The sequence below is a fragment of the Pterocles gutturalis genome, unplaced genomic scaffold (assembly GCF_000699245.1).
Source record: "Pterocles gutturalis isolate BGI_N339 unplaced genomic scaffold, ASM69924v1 scaffold37971, whole genome shotgun sequence".
NCBI lineage: Eukaryota > Metazoa > Chordata > Aves > Pterocliformes > Pteroclidae > Pterocles > Pterocles gutturalis.
The window spans coordinates 1990-27113 of NW_010101913.1; the positions used below are offsets into that span (position 1 = coordinate 1990).

At 35.1% G+C, this 25124-nt stretch overlaps 1 protein-coding gene across 1 annotated transcript in view; it reads left to right on the plus strand.

The window, feature by feature from the left end:
* Positions 1-357: 357 nt before the first annotated feature.
* The window catches only part of TRIP11 (thyroid hormone receptor interactor 11), a gene marked incomplete at its 5' end in the record, with an annotated part of 29623 nt that continues 4856 nt past the window's right edge, over positions 358-25124 (plus strand). Inside the window, 15 exons of the mRNA XM_010084853.1 lie at positions 358-434; positions 1557-1667; positions 2822-3097; positions 3947-4015; positions 4730-4895; positions 6576-6923; positions 7585-7625; positions 8633-8839; positions 9903-12932; positions 15820-15960; positions 16184-16377; positions 17760-17923; positions 18253-18356; positions 18697-18796; positions 24678-24759. Coding sequence (XP_010083155.1) covers positions 358-434; positions 1557-1667; positions 2822-3097; positions 3947-4015; positions 4730-4895; positions 6576-6923; positions 7585-7625; positions 8633-8839; positions 9903-12932; positions 15820-15960; positions 16184-16377; positions 17760-17923; positions 18253-18356; positions 18697-18796; positions 24678-24759 — 5110 coding nt within the window. The remainder of the gene's footprint in view (positions 435-1556; positions 1668-2821; positions 3098-3946; positions 4016-4729; positions 4896-6575; positions 6924-7584; positions 7626-8632; positions 8840-9902; positions 12933-15819; positions 15961-16183; positions 16378-17759; positions 17924-18252; positions 18357-18696; positions 18797-24677; positions 24760-25124) is intronic.

A 25124-nucleotide genomic window follows, 5' to 3' on the forward strand; every position in this document is an offset into this window, starting at 1 on the left:
CACAACTGTCATGTCAGGGGCAAAGTCCTAAATGAAAAACAGATTCAGTAACATTAAATAGTCAAGTAAAAGCTTTTTATTTCCCTTATTTTAAAGCTTAAATACATACTCTTATGTCAGTTTTGTGGTCTGACTTAAAGCTTAGATAAGAGAGAACTAAATTAGCTTCAGAAAGATTCCCTGGTCTGAAAAATAATTCTGACAGTGTTCTAAAGCAGCTTTTGATATTTACCTAGGAATGAACATTGAAGCAGTCTAAGATACTTATTAACAACTGTGGTCTTAAGTGATGTCTACTTAACAGGTTAAAAAGTAGTTTAATAAAAGTGAACATTTTCAATTTTCACTTTCTTTCAGATGCAGCAACAGAACTCCATGTGTCCAATTCTAGACTCAGAGAAATAGAAAGTATTAATGCAGCACAGAAGTTTGAAGTAAGACATTTTGGATCATCACTGTAATTAAAAGCAGTAAATAACATTTGTAAAGGTGAAATATTGCACTGAAGTTCTTTGTCCATGGGTAAATCTAGAAACAGGGGTGACAGTGGTGTTAGAATGTGGCTCTTTTTTTTTGTGACAAACTGCCATCACAGTTAGGGGGGCACATTTGTTGATAAGAGTATCCTCGTCGTGGAAGTTTTAATCTTTTGCTAACTGCTGCATCCTGCGATGGTTCTTACCTGTCATGTGGACTTGGTCTGCAGCAGTAGACTTGGCTCTGAAAAGCTTGCAAATGCAAAAATCTTTTAAGTTTTTGTAATTTTAGCTGGTAAAGTGTTAAAATTGGTTTATAGTGTTTCATATATGACCACAAAAGCAGATCTAAAATGCCTGGTTATGCTGGACAGCATGTCTTTTGCAGCAAGCTTCAAAGTATAGAGTGTAAGTGTTCCCTGGTGCAGTTCTCTGTGTTGCCCTACTGTATGGTCATTTTGACATAGCTGTGGATGCTTGTACTCTTCCAAAACTGTTTACGAATCCTCTGTGCCCTTGTGGAAAGCGACTTTGTGTACTTTTACAAAGGACTTGCTGGTTTGGGACTTTATTTATGGCTGTAAACCAATAATTTTCACATATGTCTTCCACTCTCAAGAGCACTGAGAAGTTAAGATAGTATTTTGGGAAAGTAACTGTTCCTGCTTGTCTCTTTTCTAGACACTTGCCATCTGCTATTGGCCAATGTCAGAGGGAGAATACTGAACTGTATGGATATTAGCTCTGATTCGTGCTCTGTGGGTGTTCTTAAATTCCACCTGTGGATCATGCTAAGATGTAATTCAGCCCTAAATTTTTCTTGTTGGCATTTGCCTCTGGTCAGCACAAACCTTTTTCTGAAAGTGAGCTCAAGTCCATATCACATGAAAATGGAAAGCTTGGACATGAACATGATTTTGGGCCTGCACTTGGAAGTTGCTTTTACTTTATGTTTTGAGTTAAATAACATGAGAAATCTCTACGATTTAGTTGATTTCTCTACTGTTCGTCAGATTTATTCTTTTCTAATTCTGTAAGACCTGTTCCTAATTTACCAACGTTACTTTTCATTTTTGCTAGAATGAGAGACTGAAAAAAGTTTGTAGCGATTTAGAAGAAAAGCATGAAGCAGCAGAGCTTCAAATAAAGCAGTTATCTATAGAGTACCGAAATCAGCTTCAACAGAAAGAGGTAGGATATGGAGTAAAATATTTGAATATGTCCAATAAACTTGTGTATTATGCTGTTCAGTTTTTTGTTATAGTATCTGTGCTCTTTCAGGGGAGATGTTGGTCACAGTTATGGTTTCTTGGTTTGTTAATGTAGACACTGAGTGACTAAGAGATATATTTCATTGAATCATGTAATAAAAGGATAGCTGCCAGGAGGTAGGTGAGAAAAGAGAAAACTCCGGGAATGTCATGCATATATCAAAATTTCCCTGGTTTCTGGAATCACTGTGAGAAAGGACACTTAAACCGCTTTGTGTTTCTGATTCAGTTATCTTTAAGGAAGGCAACAGGAGCAGACTATCATTTGAAGCAGCTACATTTTCTGTGGCTATCACAATTATTTGTCTTAATGTGTCAATTGAAGGGACGAGAACTAGCTTTCATAATTTGAGAAGTGTCCCTTTGTGATGGAAACATCGACTTTGTAACCTGTTGTGTAACATAAGATTTCATAGCCTTTTAAATGAAGAAAGTTGCCAGTATGCCTAGAATTACTCAAAAGGAGTTTCATTTCCGCTTTATTTGTAAATTCATGTGGGAACAAGAGGAAGCAGAATTTTGATATGTATAGAATCCTGCTTAATAAATACAATAGCAGAGTTGTTATGAGAAAATTGCATGCAGCTACTTTCAGTTTATTGTAAATAAGTAAACTTTCAGTACATTGAGTTGTTAAGTGTAAAAGAAATCAAATGTAACATAAATGATGAGGGAGCATCATATATTACTTAATTTTCATATCTGAATACCCTCTTTAAATATTTTATTTTTTTGTACAACCTGTTAGCCTGAATCTTGCTATAGTACTTAGGTATCTTTTCTGCTGAAAGATCAGCAAAAACTTTTACTGAGGTTTTATGTAACTGAAAACTGTTAAAGCTTTTAATATGTGTTATTTTGTGAGATTCTTTGTAAAACATCAGCTAAGGCTGCTTTTCTCCATTAGGAGAGTGTTTGGAGTTTTCTCCTTTTTAGTGAAAGTGATCAGTAATTTTTACGGGGTGGGGGGGGGGGGTTGTTTGGTTGGTTCATGTTTCACAAGGCCACAAGGGATAAAGTAGAGTGTATTTTGATATTCTTATTGAAACACTTAATTATATTCTGTATATTCAGGTGGAAATCAGTCATCTGAAAGCTAGACAGAATGCACTACAGGAACAACTGCAGAAAGTACAGACAGCTGCTCAGTCAGCACAGTTAGGAACTGGTGTTTTGCCACCCACTGCTACATCAGCGTCCTATGTTCCAGTGGTCAGACATTCCTCAGGTTTTGAAGGAGATGACATGGATCTTGGAGATATAATCTGGTCACAACAAGAAATAAACAGATTGTCCAATGAAGTCTCTAGGCTTGAATCTGAGGTTGACCACTGGAAGCAGACTGCACTGGTGAGTGGTTTCCCTCTATCTTACCCTCCCCTCTCCCCTCCAAATTAGTGTTTTCATTGCATTGGGTGGTTTTGGAGTGGGTCTTCTGAAAGTTCATGCTGTACAACTTATAGGAGCAAATGATTTGATGGAAAAGCTGAAACCCAATGATCTTTTAGTCATTTTCTTGCTGTCACATGACTGGGGGACTCATGCAGTGACTGACTTCAAAATGCTTTTTTGTGATGCTTTTGTGCATGATTTGTCAAGTTGGGAAAAGGGTTTCATAAACATTCACCTGGAATACAACAACTTCAGGGTTTCATGTTTGTGCAGCCTTTCAAAAAATACTTTTCTTCTTCCTGGCTGTCATATTGATTGACAGCACAATACTGTTCAAAATGGTAGTTGGATTCTTGCATACTGTTTTTACTTACTCATCTCTCAGTCCTTGATTGTGTTAGTTGTAATTCATGGTCTGCTGAGGCAAGAAAGAATATAATCTTTGAAGCTGTTGTTGATGTGAGTCATTGTTTTTCAAGCTATAGCCTGATTTCAGAGGTATACTTTTCCTGTGTGGAAATATTCAAGTAAAATTAAGCAACCCTGTTGTCTTATTAGGTGTGATAACACCCCCAACCCAAACTTTTACACATTTGCATGTAATAATAATTTTTTTAAAATCCATGTAAAATTAAAATGTTTCCATCGAAATATCCTTTTTTGATCAAAATTGCTGTAGATCTGAATTCTGCTTCATGTTAGATTTGTTGTTTTCTGCTTTTGAGTATCAGTAGAGGAAGAACTTACGTGAAAAACGCACATATTTATCACCATTTTCACATGGATATGTGATTTTCCTTTTCTCAGTCTTCCAAAGCGCAAGGGACAAATTATGCTGAACAAAGTGAAATATGCAAACTGCAAAATATTGTTAAGGTAAGATGACAACTTTGACAAACTAGTCTTCTCTTATGCTTTATTTGTAATGGTTTTGCATGTGGTTACATGACTTGTAAATGTAGTTAATGTTTACAACACTAGCACTTATATTTTCTCTATTAAAAATGCATTTGGGCATGTAACTGTGCTGCTGACTGAAATGTTGCTGTGCTATATTTAAAAACATTTATTCTGAGAAAGGTATTTGTATGATTTGATGAATGTTGTACATAAGCTTGAAAGAGTGACATTAGTATTTATGAAGGCAAATGACTTTCAGAAGCTGTTCATGACTTATGATACTGAATTTTAGATAAAATAATCTCTTCTCCCTTCTTAGAAACATCTTGCCTTTTTTCATTGAAGATGTGAAATAGAGACATCCATGTCATCCTTGAAAGTTACTACAAATATGTCCTAGTGTATCCGCTGTCTATGAAAGAGTGGCAATCTCTCTACATTGATTTGATATTTGCTGTTGTGTAGAGCATACTGTTTGTGTAAACGTATTTTTAAAAGGAATGTCCTTTAAAATGTTTTTAAAAAAACCCCCAAACCAACACAAGCCAAGAAACTTGACTTCTCCTGGGAGAAGTCCTTTAATAAATCCTTTAATTTTACTAGGGAAAACATTTTTCTTTCTTTTGTATTTTTTCTTTCTTAAGCTTCTGTACTGTATTTTACCATTCTGTTTCTCTAATGATATTTTAGGAGCTCAAACAGAATTTAAGTCAAGAAATAGATGAACATCAACATGAACTTTCAGTATTGCAAGATGCACACAGACAAAAGCTAGTAGAGTTAAGTCTTCGACACCGAGAAGAGCTGAGGGAATACGAAGAGCGAATTGAAGAACTTGAGAGTCAGCTACAGCAAGGTCTTTATTAACCACATACTTTCTTTTTTATTTAATGTATAGTGAATTTTGGTTAAAGCATCAAATATGTATGTAACAGTGTAATAGATATAAAATACATGATGTGTAGGAATTTGAGTTTCAACTTTAGTTCAGCTTCATGTTAAAGATGCGTGCGTGTCCTAGTATCTTATATTCACTGTGGTTGGCTTGAACACTGGAATGATAGCATTAAATCTTCTGGTATATATCAGTCTAGAGGGTCATTTTCTATATATATTGAATGTTGTGCTGCAAATTCTATGCTCCCTGGTTTTTTAACTTGCACTGAATATAGGTGTGGATGAGACATACAAAGTTGAAGATAAGAAAAATCTCAATACAAAAATAATTTTGGTGAAAAGCCCTATGTGCCAGTTGGGTTACTGGACAAAAGCTCAAAAATTGTCGTAAGGACCACACCTTAGTCTGTGGTGTGATTAGATGGTAGGGCAACCTCAGGAGTTCTCACAAGAGCTTTTCATCCTCTTTTAGGAATTTCATATTGCATAAAAATAGTCATGTCAGTTAGGTATCCCTTTGCGATGACTTTGCACAAATATTTAAAATTTGCCTTTAAACCTTTATTTTACTACTTGTTAAAACTTGGGCTTCTAAAGAGCATATACTCTCCTTTTGTAAAGAGAGATCCATTTTCTTCTTGGAAGGAAATGAAGTATTTTCACAGCCTTTTGATTTCTAAGGTAGTACTGGTAGGGAATGTATTCAGTAAAATCAGATGCCTGTTAAGATATAATCTGTCTTTTACTGCACGTACTATATATACTACACGTATGTACACCAACAGGACTAATATAATGAAGTCAAAGACAGGAATTGCATATCTTTTGCATTACAAGTTATCTGTAAAATAAATACTAGTCACATATTTTGAAGAATTAGAGTATTTTATATTTTAATTTTGCTGTTTCTGTGTGACAACATAATGCAGTCTGGGGTAGGAGAAAGTGTTTGAGCTTACACTGAAATGAATTCACAAGCAGCATGCTTTCATTTCACTTTTTTTCCTGTACGTTGTGTACTCTAACTCACCTGGAAATTACACTGTGACGATTGTAAAGCGCTATGAATGTCGTGACACTGTGGTGGATCTATAAAAGCATCAATTCTGCAAAAAGAGATCTTTAGGTGAAAAACTTTGTGCATCATTTACCAAATGATGTACTAATTTGTAGCAAATTGTTCTCTATAACAACCATTCAGCAAACCTTTGAAATGTAAGTAATTAAATTATAAACAGGGATTTTGCGTCAGGCTGAATTAGACGGGGTTTGATAAATTACTCCTAGAAAACTGAGGGATTCCAAATCTTAATAAATTAGGTTATGTCATCTCCCCACCAAGAGAAATGGGGGTCAAGTATTTTTAAATTAAATTGTGAACAATGTATGTGTTGCAACTCTAATATTTTAAAATTATTTTGAGACAGTATTTGAAAAGCTGCTTATCAACCCAGTACTGTATATGGCACTGCTTCAAATGTTAATTCAATTTAAGTAAGTTTTCTGTTGATGGTGATCTTGGTTTTGGTTTAGACTATCTCCTTCTGTCAGGAGAAGAGGTGGAAGAAGAGACCTTTAAGCAAAAGATCTACAGTGCTGGTTTTGGTTAATATTTCAAACAATCTTTTTTGCTTTTTAGATGGTGTGGGCGCTGATGCCATGGATAAGAAAAAAAATGCTCAGAGTCTGGAAGGAGGAAAAGTAAAAGAACTTCAGGTTGTAAAGGACCTAGAGGATGAAATAAGAAAATTAAATAACAAATTGTCTTCTGCCAAAGAAGAAAACAAAATTCTTCAGAAAGAGCGAGAATTGGCAAAAGTAGAAAAAGTCCATATAATGCAAGAATATGAAAATCTTAAATCTGAATTTAGTACACTTCAAAGTTCTGTTGCAGAACAAGATGCTCTCCTGAAAGAACAGGAGAAGAAGCTCCAGTCAAAGACATCACTACCAGAAGATGTTGTCAGACTACAGCAAGCACTGTTAGGTACAAAGATGATGTGTTTTTGTTTTTTTTTTTTTTTTAATATTTTCAGTATATCTTCACTGACTTTTTTCTTTAATACTCAGAATTTAAGAATTTGGAACCGAATATTGAGAATATGTACCTTTAAAAAGTTGCTGCTTTAGTAAAGGATTGTCCATTGAGGTAAGGCTAAGCAGGCATAATTAGAACTAGCCTGATTTTCATAAGGGTTTCTGATTAGCTAAGTGATCAAATCTGATGACTCTTTGGTGGGCTTTTCTTTCTTTAAGTAAAGCTCAATAGAAATTGTTTCTTTAAATTGTGAAAGTACACTTGTGTGTAAAGGTAGTCTGTTGGTATTGTCTTCTCCTTGAAGAAATACTGAAACGTGTTTGTTTAAGAGGTATATCTGTATGTAGAAAGTCTTTTAATGTTGCATAACTGATACTGTAGTACCAAAGTCCTATTAAAGTGGACTCGGTTGTTAAAGTAATGCTCTGCTTTGTGGTGGTATTTGATTGTACATTTGAGTTTTTTACAGCACTGTTGCTTATCATCACAAAATACTGTCAAACTATTTTCTTCTGAGTAGCAGAGTTCTGTTGGGGCAAGATGGGAGAATGATTTGGTTTTGTTGTTTGGAAAGTAGTAAAATTATGCATTTTTTTGTTTTCCTTTATAGAAGCAGAAAATGAAATAGCAAGACTTTCAAGTTTAAATCAGGTAAAGCAATTTCTAAATTAAGCCAACAAAAAAGTTCATGATAATAGTAACTGATGGAAAGCACACACTCTGGCACTGCATTTTTTTTGAGCATTCACACTTCTGCATAAATAACGTTGTAATAATTGTAGATTAATTATATAATTGCATGTGGAATTGGTAGAAACAATAAATTTTGACTTGTGAAACTCCACAGCATACTCTTAAAGAAAGCTAGTGGAGTTCCACCTATCCCATTGCTACTTAGGCTGCTGTAACGTATATATTTAAAGTGTTAGTAGTACATTCTGTAAAATTTGTCATATTTCACCTCCTCTGCTTTGGCATGTTTCAGTGTTGACAGTGTTATCAGTTCTAAAGTATCTCACTTCTTCCCTGTAGTACATTAATAATACTACATTCCATCTTACTGCTGGAGTTAAGCAGTGGAACATACAGCTTCTGTGAAACACCTTTAGCTAATGGCACAATTGACTTAATCCTTTAGAAACTTAGGCTTGAGAGATTTGGCTTAGTTTATTTTTTATCCAGTATTACTTATCAACTGGAGTCTTCTGTGTTCTGTTTGCGTTCAAGAGATCCCATGGCATGTTTCATAAGGATGTTATTTGTGTGTCCTTGATTAAAACTTCCTGACTCACACTACATGTTCAGGGTAGCTCTTGGAGATAAAATAGTTTATCCCAGCTGTGGATCGATACCTCAGAGGTGGATATAACTTTGCTTGTCAGACCCCATGGCTTTTTGTGCGGAAGTTTGTAAATTGCACTACTAAACTTAGTGATGAGCAAGTAAGTGGGTGCGTGTATGAATGGTAGGGACAAATACTTCACAATGAAGAATTTTTATCTGGGATAATAGTCATGTCGGCTTAGATATTCTAGCATAAAAATGCATGCTTTTTTTTTAATTACTGAGGGGAAAAAAAAGAAACTATTTCAAATCTAAACTGTTTGTAAATTTCAGCAAGATAAAGTCTAATATTTAGAAATTTTTTTTAACTTAAGGAGGGACTTGAGAAGGAACTGACAAGTGCACAACATAAAAATGAGGATATTCTTTCTGTGTGTACTGAGGATCAGAATTCAGAATTAAGTCAATTAAGACAAGATTTGGAAAAGAAAGAAGATGAATTAAATGAAAGTATTGCTGAAAGAGAAACATTAATAGCAGAGTTGGAAGAACTAGACAAACAGAATCAGGAAGCTACTCAGGTAATAAATATTGCAACTAGTTATTGAAACGCTAAAATAAATGTTTACATTTTTGTGCATGTGCATTTATCTTAAGTTGATCTTTGAACATATATAGCAGGGAAATGTTAAGTTATCCTCTGAGGCTTAAGAAGAATATTGGCACTAGTATTTCTCCATATCTGCCATCTCAATGTGAAATTCTAAAGTGCAGGAAACCTACTTGTTACAGACAAAGAAGTAATTTGGAATGTCAGCTATCCATAAGGGTTGTTACTTTCCAAAGTCCAGTTAAATACTGCTTGATTTTTCCTTGCAAGACTTTTGATGGTTTTTATCCTGATAATATTTTGACCTCTTGTCTTTTGTCAGTGTGTGTAACATGAATAATTTTTAAAACCTTTTTTTCTTTTCCTTTTATTATTTTTAATTATGTTGAGTAATTAAGTTACTTTATTACAAATTCGTCCTGATAAGAGCATTTGTGGAGCAAAAAAGCTACTGATTATATGTAATCAAAATAGAATTATACCTTTTTTGTCACTGTTCTGATGTATTTGACCTGTAAACATACAGTTGCAAACCATGTGTTTTCAATATTGGTTTACTTAGTGGAATTGAACATTCAAAGTGCTTTCCTATGAAATGAATCCCAGCAAGTGTGTTTAAAAATAAGCTCAAAGAAGAATTTGAAAATAGAATATACAAATATGCATTCACTTCTGTAATTTGTTATTTTAAATTTGGTGCCTCCCTGTTCTTAAGTGGTAGGTGTTTGCTGGTACCCATTCCAGTGGCTCTGACAAGTTCTGACAGTTCTCTTTTTGTTCCTTGATTTAGGTAGTTAGGATTTTTTGGGGGGAGATGGTGTTCCTGTTTTTAGTGAAATGTAATCTATCCCTATTTGATATTTGGTTTTGTTTAATTTAGCATTGACTTGTTGCTGCTACTTGCCAACTTACATTGGCAACTAGGAGATGTTTTTGTTTCCTCTCAATTTTTTTTTTTATTCTTCAGAGGATAAAAATGAATGAAATGCATAGTTTGGCTGATTCTAATGAATTCTTATTTGTGTTCATTTCAGCATATGATTACACTGAAAGAGCAGCTGTCAAAACAACACACAGAAACTGATAGTATCATCAAACAGCTGAAATTTGACATCGATGTTGAAAGAAAGAAAGTATCAAAATTAGAAATTGAGAAGATGGAAACTATTAAGGAGTTAGATAGTCAGAAAGAAAAACTAAGCCAATGTTCATCTGCACTTAATGATTTGCATATAAGCAAGCAGCATCTTCAAGATAATATTAAAGATCTTCAGGAACAATTAATGAAAGCCCAAGACTGTAATTTGCATAATGAAAAAAAAATTGGAGATTTACAGCAGAGACTAAAAGAGAAAGAGGAGGAACTTTCTGTATCCTTGAGAAAGTTAACAGAAAAAAGTAATCAGCAATCTAACTACACTTGTCAAGATCTGATGCTGAAAGAAAGAGAAGTAGAAATTGCAAAGTTGCAGAATGACATTTCAGAAAATAAACAACTAAATGAAGACTTAAAAAAATCTCTGTCTGATCTCAGAACAGAAAATGGAAAGCTGATAGCAGCCATTGAAGAACTAAAACAGGAGTTAAGTGATGCCATTTCTGAGAAAAATAAAGTTTACTTGGAAAAAGACACTGTTGTGGAGGCTTTGAAAATGGAAAAAAGAGAGTTAGAGAGTGAATTAAACCAGACAGAAAAGAGGCTTTTGGAACAAGCACATAAGTATAAGCAAACTATTGAGGAATTATCAAATGCACGTAGTATGGATACCACTGCATTGCAGCTTGAACATGAGCGCCTAGTTAAACTCAATCAAGAGAAAGATTTTAAGATTGCTGAACTTAAAAGAAGCATTGAGCAGATGGAAACTGATCAGCAAGAAACAAAAGAGATGCTGACTACTAGCTTAGGAGGACAAAAACAGTTGACAGAACTCATAAAAGAAAAAGAGATATTTATTGAAAAATTTAAAAACCAAGCCTTACAGGTGAAGCAGGAACTTGAGGAATACATCAACGTTTCAAAAAAGCAGGATGTCTTAAAACAGAACTTGGAGGAAAAAGACAGAAGCCTTGCAGTCATGAAGGAAGAAAATAATCATTTGAAAGAAGAAATTGAACGCCTGAAGGATCAGCAAAGTAGATCTGTGCCTGTGGTTGAGCCTAAAACTTTAGATATTATTATTGAACTTGAAAGTGAGGTAACACAGTTAAAAGTGATAAAGAATAATCTTGAAGAAGAAATAGAAGTTCTGAGAAAAACAATAGAAGACCAGAATCAAACAACAGTACAACTTCAGCAGTCTTTGCAGGAGCAAAGAAAGGAAATAGATGAGTCTAAATTTCAGTGTGAACAAATGAATGTCGCACATGAAAGACTTTCTTTAGAGAAAGATGAGGAAATTAAAAATTTGCAGAAAACAATTGAACAAATTAAAACTCAGTTGCACAAAGAGAGACAGATTATTCAGACTGATTCCTCAGATCTTTTACAAGAAACCAAAGTTCAGGCTCTTAATGGAGAAAATGGAAGTGAAAAACATGACTTATCTAAAGCTGAAATTGAAAGACTGGTAAAAGGTATCAAAGAAAGGGAGATGGAGATCAAGCTTCTAAATGAAAAGAATGTTTCTCTAAGTCAGCAAATTGATCAGTTATCTAAGGATGAAGTTGGCAAACTTACTCGGATCATTCAAGAGAAGGATTTAGAAATACAAGCTCTCAATGCTAGAGTTTCCTCAGCCTCCTATAGGCAAGATGTTCTTTGTCTTCAGCAGCAGCTGCAAGCTTATATTATAGAAAGAGAACAAGTGCTAGCAGTTCTAAGTGAAAAGACAAGAGAAAACAGTCAGTTAAAAACAGACTATCGTAATATTATGGATATGGTTGCTACTAAAGAGGCAGCTTTGTTAAGGTTACAAGAAGAGAATCAAAAGTTATCTAATAGATCTGAAAACAGCAGTCAAGACATGTCTAGAGAAACTATTCAGAATTTATCCCGTATCATTCGAGAAAAAGATATTGAAATAGATGCTCTAAGTCAAAAATGCCAAACCTTATTGACTGTCTTGCAGACATCCAGTACAGGTACTGATAATGGGTCAGGAGGTGTTAATAGCAACCAGTTTGAGAAACTTCTACAAGAACGTGACAAACTAAAACAGCAAGTAAAGAAGATGGAAGAGTGGAAGCAACAGGTAATAACCACAGTTCAGAACATGCAGCATGAGTCAGTTCATCTCCAAGAAGAGTTACACAAGCTTGAAGCACAAATTTCAGTTGAAAGTGATAGTAATTCAAAGTTGCAGGTAGATTATAATGGCTTGATCCAGAGTTACGAACAGAATGAGAAAAAGCTGAAAAGTTTTAGTCAGGAATTAGCACAAGTTCAACACAGCATAGGACAGCTTCATAACACCAAGGATCTCCTCCTAAGTAAACTTGATTTGGTAACACCATCTATGGCAACAGCTTCCACCGTTTCACAGCCCTCAGACATTCAATACAGTGCTCCTGAAGTACTCAGTGATGAGTCTAAACTTTTTCAAAAGGAGTTGGAACAACTGAAAAAAAAGTTGCAAGAAAAAGATTCAACTATTAGAACTCTTCAAGAAAATAATCAACGATTATCTGATTCTGTGGCTACAGCATCAGAGATTGAAAGAAAGAGTCAAGAAGGGGCTGAGTCAGAGATGAGACAGATCAAAGAAAAACATGATGTCTTACAGAAATCACTTAGGGAAAAAGACATATTAATTAAATCTAAAAGTGATCAGTTACTTTCTGTGAGTGAAAATCTTAGTAACAAAGAAAATGAAAATGAGCTTTTGAAGCAAGCTGTGACTAATCTTAAAGAAAGAAATTTAATTTTAGAAATGGATGTTCGAAAATTGAAAGAAGAAAATGAAAAAATAGTTGCAGGGAGTAGGGAAAAAGAAACAGAATTCAGAGCACTTCAGGAGACTAATATGCAATTTTCAATGATGCTGAAAGAGAAAGAGTTTGAGTCTCACTCAATGAGGGAAAAAGCTCTTGCTTTTGAGAAGCTGTTGAAAGAAAAAGAACAGGTATGTACATTCATATTTATGAATATATTTTAAAATTAGTCATGTGGTAATGCATTTCTGTGTATATGTAGCCATTGAATGTTTGCCTGGAATCCATTTGTGACTCCTTACTGCATTACACTGCAACAAAAATCCTCCCCCTGCAAAGTTAAGAAATTAAAAGTCAGCAGGTGAGCAGTTTACAATGTTATCTGTTAACTGTGCAGCCGTAAACTACATTTTTGATTTACCTGGAAATTGCTCATTTACTGAATGGCTGCTTAATATTTTGCTTTGACCCTGTTGTTCATTAAGTGCCCTGTGTTATTTTTACTGTATAGTGCTCAAGCTTCTGCAGGGTTGTCCAGTAGGACTAATTTTCCAATGTGCTTTTCTCTAGTGTTAGTCATTCTGTTGTGATTGCTTCACAACATCACTGTGAGATGAACGGATTTATGTATCTTGCTTTTATGTCTGTAGAAACTTCACTTCCAAAAAAAAAAAAAAAATTGGACAAGCTAAATTAGTGGTTTCGTCTCTACAATGTGGCATATGGAAAACTGAAACTTTTTTCAAAGCGTATCTTCGGAGAAAGGTTGCAGTGGCTTATTAGTTATTGCATATGTAATTTGAGGAAGAGTTTTAAGAGCAAAGAATAATGTGGCATCATTGATACACGTGTGAACAGCATGTTGTATGAACTGCTGCTGTTGGAGTTAACAAAGTAGTGTGTGAATTGCCATTTCTCTTTGAGAAATAGGCATTAAGTACAGTGCAAAAATCTTCCTCTAGTTTTGACAAATACTTAACAGCAGAACTGCAGCATGTAGTTATTTTTGGTTTGCTTTTTAGGCTCTGAAAGTGAGTATGTCCTAGTGGGCAGTATTTTCTGGTAATTAATTCCAAACAGATAATTTTATTTCTTTCCTCTGTACTGTCCAGGACCCCATTCTCTTAGTCTTGGTGGTTCTGGCCACCGTTCTTCAATTGTCTATTACATTTGTCCCCCTCCGTGCACACTGTTTATATTCTCCCTGTTACCTTTAGCATCCCTTGTCACTTCTGAAAGTTATGACCATTGCTCATTTTCAGAGAGTAGTTTTTATGCAAACCATTGCTAAGTAACTTAGCATTATTTTTCTTCCTGCTATAAGTGTAATAAAAAATTCCATAGAATCATAGAATGGTTTGGGGTGGAAGAGACCTTAAAGATCGTCTAGTTCCAACCCCCCTGCCATGGGCAGGGACACCTTCCACTAGACCAGGTTGCTCAAAGCCTCATCCAGCCTGGCCTTGAACACCTCCAGGGATGGGGCATCCACAACTTCTCTGGGCAACCTGTTCAAGTGTCTCACCACCCTCACATCTGTGAAGCGTTTTCAAAATAGCAACTAAATCTGCAACTGTAGTGTATTTGGAAAAGCAAAATATTAATTACATTTAACAATATGTGTCTTTTGGAATTTATCATTTGGAGGTCTCAACTTTGACATAATGTATGTGGAAACCTAGGATTTTTTTTTTAAGAAGTTTGACTTTGGACAGATGCTTAGCTGTTTGTTCATAGCAGAGGTTTCCCTATCCTGTTCTAAAGAAATACTCTAGAATTACAGTGAAAACTTTTAATGTCTCAAAGTACAGTTACATTGTGGGAAAATAGCTTTGAATTACCATTGGACTTTTTATTTTCATCAGACTTGCCCATATAAAATATACTAATACTTTACAAGTTCTCACTATTGCTGTTTTGGTTTTTTTTTTTTTATTCTAACTCATGCAAGTCTGCACTTTCTGTCTAGGTTCTCAGTGTTGTGTGTCTTTGACTTGCAGACATTCCCTTATTGGTGGCTTAGACTTTCAGTTTCACAAGCATGGAACGTTTGTCTGGCCTGGTTTTTTGTTTGGTTGGTTAGTTGGTTTTTTGGGGTTTTTTTTGCACAAATCAGGGAAGTTCCTGTTACATGCTTTGTGTTTGGCATGGAGAATTAGGAAAAACAGTATTCAAACAGTTCTGTATTTTGTGTGCGTGTCAGAAGACATAAAAAGAGAAAGTTTGCCTGCAGGTTTGTGGTTCTACTGAAAAAAGAATTTTACTATATTCAGTTTGATTAATAAAAACAAGTAATTGAAGCTCATAAGTACTAGTGATAAAAACAAAGTGGTTCACTTTTATCCAACATATTCAAAAAAAGTAACGGCTTTCAAAACAACATAGAGACAAAAGATAATGAGCACATTGAAAAGTTTCAAACAACTGAAAAGGCATTCACGTGTACACATGAATTCCATGTAACTGTCATACTCACACTTCTTTATATGCTAACATAAAATTGTAGTAAATTGCATTCAAGTGGGACCAATATTCGTTGAAATTTGACATCTGAAAATGTGATGGACATTGGTGTGGTTCATTGAAGGCTAAACTTTGGATGTGAGGTCATCTTGTGGTTTCTTTTTAAAAGATTTCTCCATGTGTTTAGTCGTCTTAAGTTCAGACAAGTTGATCTACCTAGGTTGATGCTTTACATGTGTATGGCCTGATAAAAAAGTGTCACAGAGAACAGATTCCAGACACTTGGGGGGAAAGTAAAGTTTTCAAGTATACGAGTGTCTGAGACACTCAGTATGTAATACTGAAAACAGGTAGGTACCTGATTGTGCACAGCAGCCCATTAAGACAATGCGTCTCTATAGTGTCTTTTAGCAATAACTTTGTCATGTAACATGTAAACAAAATAACTTCAAAATAGTATTTTCCCTGAATGTTTTTTCTATTCTGTAGGGCCATAGGTGTCCTGCCATTTTTCTTCTTATAATCGGTATAGTGTTTACACTCTTGTGGGCAAAGACTGTCTCCTGTGGTAAAACTATTTGCCACATTTGAAATGCTTGTTTGTGTCTTCAACAGGGCAAGACAGGAGAGTTGAATCAACTGTTAAATGAAGTTAAATCAATGCAGGAAAAGGCTGTTACTTTTCAGCAAGAGAGAGACCAGGTCATGGTAGCACTCAAACAGAAGCAAATGGAGAGCAGTGCGCTGCAGAGTGAGGTACACCGCCAAATATTTTATAGTTGCAAGAAATCAAAAGACAAAAAAAAAAAAAGAAATTGCGTCTGTAATATTTTCTGGATTATTTTTGGTAGCAATAACTTGTAAAAAGCATTTAAAATCAATACATGTGCAGTGTACTTCAATGGACATGTTTTATGTTTGCTTAAATTATTTTTATGAAAGGTGATTGTATGAGCAACTTAAGGTGTGTTCTACACAGATACAACATTTACGTGAGAAAGAGCAGCGCTTAAATCAGGAGCTGGAGAGGTTACGTAATCACCTCTTAGAAATGGAGGACTCCTACACGCGAGAAGCTTTAGCTGCAGAAGACAGAGAGGTCAAGCTAAGAAAGAAGGTTTTGGTTTTGGAAGAAAAAGTTGCGTCCTCATCTACTGCAGTGGAGAACGCCAGGTAGTCTTTTAATTTTTACAGCAGTGGCATTGGCTGTAAATATCACAGGCTGGTACTGATGGCTTTATTTTGCTGAATTACCATCCTATAACATGCTAAACACTTGAGAAAACAAAAAGATAGCAACTTTTGTTACTCTAAATCAGGAAGGTGATTTGAAATATACTTGGCTACTGTTGAGAACTTAAGAAGGTATTTGTCCTTTTAGTAGCAACTATTGAAACGTCACATCTTTGACAGTGCTTAGAACTAGAAACAACAAAAATCCCTCAACCCATCAATTTAGCTACCTGTCAAATCAAAAAAGATGGACTTAACTTTTAAGGCAAGGCTTCATTCAGTTCGAATTGGCTCTAGCCAATTGTGGTTTTTTATTTATTTGGCATAATCACATTTTTTCAGCCAGAACAATGAAAACCCAAGTATTAAAACTACTCAATTCCTATCTTGACAGCTTTAATATAGTTTTATTTAAAGGAATGTTGGCTACTTTGGGCAAAATAATTATTTTTTCATCTTAGTACGGTTGTCCAAATGAACAGTTATTTTGATCAAAAAATAAGTACGTAGCTGCAGTCTTTCCTTTTTTTCTTGAAGTGCCAAAGATGGATTCTGCTCCTAGTGTTCTCATCAAAGAGATTTGAGTTGAGTGGAATTTATGAAAAATAGTGGAGAAAGTGGAAGAGTTGTGAGAAGGTTATATAAAAACTATTAATCAGAATGTTTCTTAATTCTTCATCAAATGTGTCAAATACCTTTTAAGAAATGCTCCCTATTTGCCCCCTGATATGCACTCTTTATTTAAAAAGGCTGGTATAGGAGTAAATCAGTGTCATGGTTTAACCCCAGCTGGCAACATGCACCACACAGTCACTCATTCGCTCCTCCCACAGTGGGATGAGGCAAGAGAATTTTGTATAATGGGAAGTTAAATGGGATGTTCGGTGGTAAGTGTGGAGCAAGATACACCAAGTTCTTGGAGACTGGCTTTAAAAGTAAAAATTGGTAGAAAGACCTATTGATTCATTTAGTATTTGAAGCAGACAATTAGCAAGATACGGATTTTAGTAAAGATACTGTTACAATAACAAGCAAAAAAGATTTTTTTTTTTAGTTTTCTAACGCACTTCAAATGGAAATAGGTTCAGGGTTTTTTAATTGCCAAAATTTTATTACTAGACTTATTTAAAATCTATTGTTAGGTTGTTTTTTGGTTTGTTTGGTTTTGGGTTTTTCTGTAAGAGGAATCAGGAAAAAAAATGCCTTCATTTTTATAAATTGAGCTGAAAAATTAAAGGTAGGCTATTTTTGCTGGGATTTACTTTTCTCTGTGATGACTTCTGGTTTTGTCTTCATAAATAATCTATTTTATTTTCATTAAGTCATCAAGCTAATCTGCAAGTTGAATCTTTGCAAGAGCAATTAAACCTGGTTTCCAAGCAGAGGGATGAAACTGTGATGCAGCTCACCATCTCACAGGACCAGGTGAAGCAGTATGCATTGTCGCTGACCAACCTGCAGATGGTACTAGAGCAATTCCAACAGGGTAAGTTTTGTCACGAAATTGCAAAGATTGCAACAAGTGTTTTTCAACTGGGATAGTTACCATATTTTGGAGCTTTTTAAATATTAGTTACCTGGTTTCCTTTTTGATAGCTTGAATTGCAGAAACTGTTGGTTTTTTTAAAACTTATAAAAAGACTTCTGTCCCAGTGAAAACTGATGGTCAATATCCCATTTGTGAAATTTCGATTCTACCCCTACCTCATGAAGACCAGATATGATAACGCTGAGGCTTTTTAATTGTGCATCCCAAAAAAGAGTTATGTTGAGAATCAAGATTTTTTGTCTTGTTTTGTATTTTTAACCCTCTAGAAGAAAAATCTATGTATTCAGCAGAACTGGAGAAACACCAGAAACAGACTGCAGAATGGAGGAAAAAAGCAGAAAACTTAGAAGAAAAAGTTGTATCACTGCAGGTGGGCTGAATAATGAAATTGAACCCTACGAAACTAAATGCAAATTCTTGACTGATTTTTTTTGTTTTAACTGCTGTGTTAAGTATTGCTGTCTAAGAATACATCAAGTTATGTAATTATTCTTTCTTACTTGGAAGAGAGGGGGCCACTAACAGAGGTCAGCAAAGTAGCATTCCTCTGCTGACCATCCCATTTCTGGGGATATTTACAATCCAGTTACTCTAAAGAACAAGTGGTTGAAGTCTCTGCATCTGTTATGTTTGATCTGTATTGTATTAGCATAATGGTGGTAGTGAACACTCTTGCTTCTCTTTTTGTCCCTTTCCTGTCCTCTATTCAGGAAAGTTTAGGAGAGGCAAATGCTGCACTGGATGCAGCATCAAGACTTACTGAGCAGCTTGACATCAAAGAGGAGCAGATTGAAGAGCTTAAGAAAGAAGGTAACTACTTTTTTTTTTTTTTTAATCCCTGCTTACAGCGTTCCAAGCAGCTGATGAGACAATTCCTAGAAACTTACCAAAATTCATCTCCTATGAGGAAAAGACTAATTCTGTGCTGTCTTTTGAGGACATCCGTGTTTATAAAGCAAACTTGAAAATGTATGTTTACATTCTCTTAGGGATCTTTCTCAAAAGAAAGCTGTGTAGTAGTTGGTTTTGGTTTTTTTTCTCCCCAAAGATACCAAAGCCTTTGATTTAGCTCTGTAACTGTGTTTTGAAAAAGTTTGTGAAATATCAGGTGTTGTCAGGTTTTCCAGAGTAACTACCTACCATATTTGACATAGACAGAGGAATACAGTGAGGTAGAGAGAAAGGGTGTGCTGTTGGTAAGAGATCTAGAGGGAGCAGCTCTTGCACAGGTGTGAGAGTGTCTCGAGATTATGTGGAAGGTCTTGGACACATCTTTAGATTGTATTTTTAGATCTCACTTCAAATAAGCTTCCTTATTGCTCATATTTAGATGCTTTTTATATTCTTCTCAGATTAAGTACTCTTATATTTGATGAAAGTCATTACTTTGGATTTGAAGACAAAACTTGGCTAGATGGTAGAGGAATTTTCCAGAAGAAACAATTTTGAAAGGGAAGAATGTTTATGGTGGGGGTGGTCAGCCATTGGAATAGGTTGCCCAGTGATGTGGAGTGTCTATCCATGGAGATACTCAAAACCCAACTGGCCATAGTCCAGGACAGCCTGCTGTAGATGAGCCTTCTTGAGCAGAAGATTTGGACTAGATGATCTAGAGGTCTCTTCCAACATAAATGTTTGCTTGATTTTTGTGATTCTGTGAATGTTTTGCGGTGTGCTTTTGTTTTATTTTTCTTCTTTCTGACATCATTGAAACATGGATTCGGTAAGAGATGCATAGGCTTCTCTTTCACAAGCACGTTTAGTGTTAAAACTAGGAAAGTGTAAAAAGGCAGAATAACCTTTTAGTAAAAACTGTTATCATTTCAATGTATTTCTGTTTTATGGCCTTAGGCTATTTAATCAAATGAAATGGAAGAAATCAGGGTGTTTTCTGTGCAATGTATTTGAATATCAAACATCAGTAAGATTTGTAAGTTCAGTCTCAGTTGGAGGTGACAAAAAAAATCATATGAGTAACATAAGGTCACTTTTTTTTCATTACTGCATTAATTTTAGTTTTCGTGAGAAAGGAGTTGCAGCATTAGCTAAAGCAGGACTTAGGACTAATAATAATTTTGGTGGATTTCTGTACTCACGTCTCAGCCCTGATTTGTAGTTTTGCCTGCAATGTTTCATTGAACCAAGAGGGAAAGTTATTTCTGTGTCTTGTTGTATGACAGTTCTGATATGGGTGAGCTTACTAACAGTACTGACTGCTGAGGGGATATTAGGCTTTTTTTATTGTCTTCGCCTGTCTTTTCTTCCTCCATTTTCCCAACAGAGTCCTACTTTCTCTTTTCCTCTCTATTTCTGTGGGTCACCATATTTTGCTATTAGTGCAGCATCCTCTGTAATGGTCAGCTTTTACTGAGCACATGGGATAAATCTAAAATCAGAGGAAAACTTGTGATTGGTCCTTGAAGTGGCTCTAAAAAGGCAGCTTGAAGAGCAGAGGTTTGCTTACTCTCTGTCGTTACTTAACAGCTCTTACTTTCTGGGTTTTTATCCCTGTATCTGTGGAAAGTTTTTGTGTGAATGCCTTTAAGGCTTACTGGGGGAAGACATGGAACATCATCTCTGCTGGATGCAGTGGTAACTCTTGCTCTGGACATATACAACTAATTATTGCTATTCATTTTTAAATTACAATTTATCTTTTGAAAAAAATTGTATTTTCTTAAATCATACTTGCTTACAATCAGATGGTTGGTGTCAAAAGTCATTTGAAAGTCTCCACAATCTCAGAAAGAACTCTATAAAAAAAGTTACAGCTTTTCTACTATATAACTGAATGTGTGCTTATATTTAGTTGTGTCTAAGTGCAATTTGGCGTCCAGGCAGGCGTCATAGGAGTGCTCCCTGAGTTCACATATGAATTTTACAAGCTAAATTAAATTTCAAGCTGCTACATACATATGCAACTAAATACTGATTTGATTTGAATGGACTCATCTGTATATCAGTCTCACTAAAGACATTCACAGAAAAAGTTTCCAAGCACTCTGGATTGAAATTAACTCAGGCATAGGCAAATATGGCACTTTTAAACGGGGAGCTTTTCATTACTGGTTACTTTTGACTGCAACCCTTTGCCTATGAAAGCAGGAGGGATTTGAGAGAAAACGGAATCTCAGTGTTTTATCAAGCTATGTTACACTGGCAAGCGATTTACTTGTTAAAAAAATTGAAAAGGGATTGTTACATAAAGGAAACCGCACTTTAATTTTGTTGTAGAATAAATCATAATTTTTATTGGGGGAAAAAAAAAAAAGAGACCACTCCGTTTTCTCTATTTACACAAGAAAACATACAATGTCGTATTGAAAATTGGCCAAATACATTCCCAGACACAGTTTTCTTGGCCAAATCTTTTGAAGGATTTCTTTATGGATTTTTTTGGCAGGAGAAGTGGTTTTAATGGAAAAGTATAAGATGTACCAGATGCAGTTTTCTGGATTGCCATAAATGGTTAACAAATTATTGGAGACTGTTGTAAATGTCTGGTTTACAGCAGTCCATGCTGAATTTTGGCTCCGGTCTTTTTTGTTGTTCAGTCTTTTCATGCACACGAAGTACGTGTTTAAGTCCTTCTCAACTGTGAGATTCTAGTTCAGAAGGAAACATTCCATTTAAAAAATATGTTTAATGACAAAGTTGCATAGTCACTGTGGATGGAATATAGCTGTGTAGCTGTCCTTAAAAGTTAGTCCTCTTTGATATAAAATCTTTTTGTCAGGAGAAAATAGAAAACAACAGTAACATTTCATTTAAATTAAATTGACAAGGAAACTCAGGATTGTTTTGCTTTGTAGAGCAATAGCAACAGCATGAGATTTACTTGAAACTTGTTTTCAGGTGCTGTTTGTTTCTTTTTGTGGTGTTAGTAGTTTAACTTTTTTTTAATTCCCTTTTACTCTGTGGAGACCCAAATAACAACTCAGCTTCCATGTATGCTCCTACAACTGTTGTCATTCCATAATTATATTGCAAATATTTTCCTTCAAGTCTTGGGGACCTGTTTAACCACATTTACAATGTAGCATAATCTTAAGTAAGTTTAAACCTTGAAACCATGAATTAATTCTCCTGTGCCTCACCTTGGTGTTTTGAGAGAGAAGTGTTGAAGAGTCACATTATTGGAATGGGTTTTGGTGCATATGGATGTAGTTGTTACAAGATATATTGTTGTATAATATATATAATTTTGTTTGGGTTTTAATAAGTTTTGAATAAGGAGTTTAATCCTTCTGTTCCTTGACTAAGAACTTTCTCAGCATAACACTAGTTAGTTTGTTCTACTCTGTACTCTTTAAAACTCATATTTATGAAGTAAAATGTTTATATAAAGATGTGGAGTATTTGAAAGGACACATTAGGTTGTATCCATTTCACAGTCTAGCTCTTTGATGTATGTATACGAAAACTCTGTGAGGGTTCTCATGGAGTTATTGGCATTAATTGAGAACCATGTTGTGTCAACATAGTTGTGACAAGCATTTATTAAAGATTGAAAGTCATGTGGAAACTAGAGTGGAATGTTTTTCATGCATCTGAGATGATTTGGAGAGCATAAAAATTTAGAAGTCACTTTTCTTACTAAGAGGTTGAGGCTTTTTAGAGAGTAACTACGAGACTGATACAAGAAAAGCGTATCTTTTGTGGGTTTTGTTTTGCTTTTTAGGTGAAGTACTTTTAACTAGCATGAGCCCAAGAAGTGTTAAGATGGTAGGGAAATGAGGTTGAGTGGCAGTTTTTCCATAGGATTTGAAGGAAAGGATTCACTCTTATAGAGGGAGAGGAGAAAAAGCTCATCCTGTAGGATAGAGTTGGTCTTCATAAGTGCAGTCCATGTTAAAATATATTGGTCAAGCCTTGTGTATGTTTAAGACTTACTTGTACTTTTATTAGGGAAAAAGTAACTTCAAAGGCAGTATCTTGCAGCTTGGTGAAAAATTGTATTTTTGCTGTCTTGAGGTAAAGCCATTTTTAGTTTATCTTCTAAGAGATCTTCTAAGAACTGTTTGTACCTGGTAATTATTTATTTTCTTGTCTGAGAACATTTTACTGACGGTGTTCTTAAGTCTTGTGTTTGGGGATTGAAGGGAGATGAATTTTTGTAGCACTTTTTACTCTGTGTGTTTTGTACAAACTTGTGTAGACCTGAACGTCAGAAACTTTTATCCAGTTTCTAGTGTATCTGAGTTTTTATAAAGAGAAAACTTGGGGCTTTGTTTCCTTACAATCAGAATGTTGGAAAATATTTATGACAAGTAAAACTTTTAGGAGAGTTTTTTTCTTTATTGTGAGCTTTATTTTTGTGAGTTTAGTGGGAGGTCCGAGGAAGCCTGAGTTACTGACACAGAATGGTTGGGGTAATTGGGTGTATTCTGTATTTGAGTTAACAAGTAATTTGTATTAGTGGAATTGTAGAGAAAGTGGTGCTGTGAATTTTTTGGGCAAGAGCAAATATAACAATATCATGCCATGGCTCCTTCTAATGAAATGGGCTACTACATTTGTATCTCCCTCATTAAACACTCTGATGTCGTGAGGCTCAAGAGTGTAGATAGTAGACGAATCGTTGATTAAGGTCAGGAGTTTCAGAAAGCTGAAAAGTTATAGCACTAGTGAATGTAGAATCTAAACTCCCTCTTACTCTTCTAATAGTTTCTGTTTCAGGCTTGTGGAGAGGAAAAATAGGGTCCTTTGTGTAGGCCAAGAATGTCATTATCAGCGTTGTGATATCTTAGATGAACTGATTTCATTGCAGACATTACAGAAGTTGGAGTCAGTGTGCAAAAAAAAAGGCAGAAAATCTGTGTAGTGACTTCCAGCACACTCCTAGACAACCTCTTATTAATTAACTTACAGTATTGTCCGTATTACAATAATATGATGCCTGACTGAAAGTGTTTGCCATTTTCTTCTCAGTTTTTTCTTTGTGTTATGGTGCCTGTGGAATTTATTCTCTGCCATTTTTAACAATGTTTGTATTCCCAGAAGTATGGGGAATCTTGCATAAATCTCTGCAGAACCTTTCTTGCCAGTACATGGAATTGTGAATCGCAGCAGTGGTTCTAGGATGTGTTAATGTGTCCCAGTGTGCTGTTCCAAGAGCTTGCATCAGTTAATAGGGGTGTGGAAGGTCATAACAGAAGAGACAAACTCATAACAAGTTACTGATGTTGCTCTGCTAGCCCGTAATTCTGGGAGACTGGAGAAGCCCTTAGTACTTCAAGGCTTTAGCAACCTGATATTAGAGTATGCAGAATGGCTGGATTTAGGAAATAATTCAGGTTAAGTGCTGAGATCAAAAGACATGTAATTTGGTCAGATGATTAAAAAGATTGCCACAGGACTATAGACCTTGATCAAGAGTTTCTTTCCAGTCCTGTTCTATCTAGGTGGAAAAGAGCAGTTTATCAGACCTTCTTAAGCTGATCTATTTTCTGTGTGTTCCTGTACTTTAGCATTGAGTATCATTCTGGAAATTTTAGCTTATGATTTCAAATAATAATTACTTATTAAGCGGACACGTTTTTTTAAAAAAAGGGGTTTTTTAAGGTGTTTTGTTTAAACAAAAAGCACCATAACAATATTAGCATATTTTTTATTTCAAAATGTATGTAGTATTAAGTTTTGCAACAAAGGTTCAATTTTTGTTTATTTGCTGTGATATAATGTTTTGCAGGTGAGATCAGAAGAGAGATGTTAGAAGATGTACAAAACAAACTAATGAATCTTGTGAACAGCACAGAAGGAAAAGTAGACAAGTAAGTCTTTAATGAGAGACTTGGTATACATTTTTGGTTTTTATTCCTCATAATGTACAGATAAATTACTAACACAGTTGCAAGAGTAGTGCAGAACTGGGCTTCTGTATGTGATCTTGTAATTATACTTCGATTATTTTGACATTTTTCCATTGCTTGGTGGTTGTAAATAGTAATTTTGATTAGTAAAACCATTGTGTATGTAAATTTGGATTACTTAAGTGTTTCTTAAGTAGAACCACACTTCAATAGCATGAGCTCCGCAAATGGAGATAGAAGTTCGTAATGAACATCTGTTATAATGTCTTAAGGTATGAACAGCAAGCCCTTTCATGTAGCTAGTATCACCTGGATGTTGTATAAAT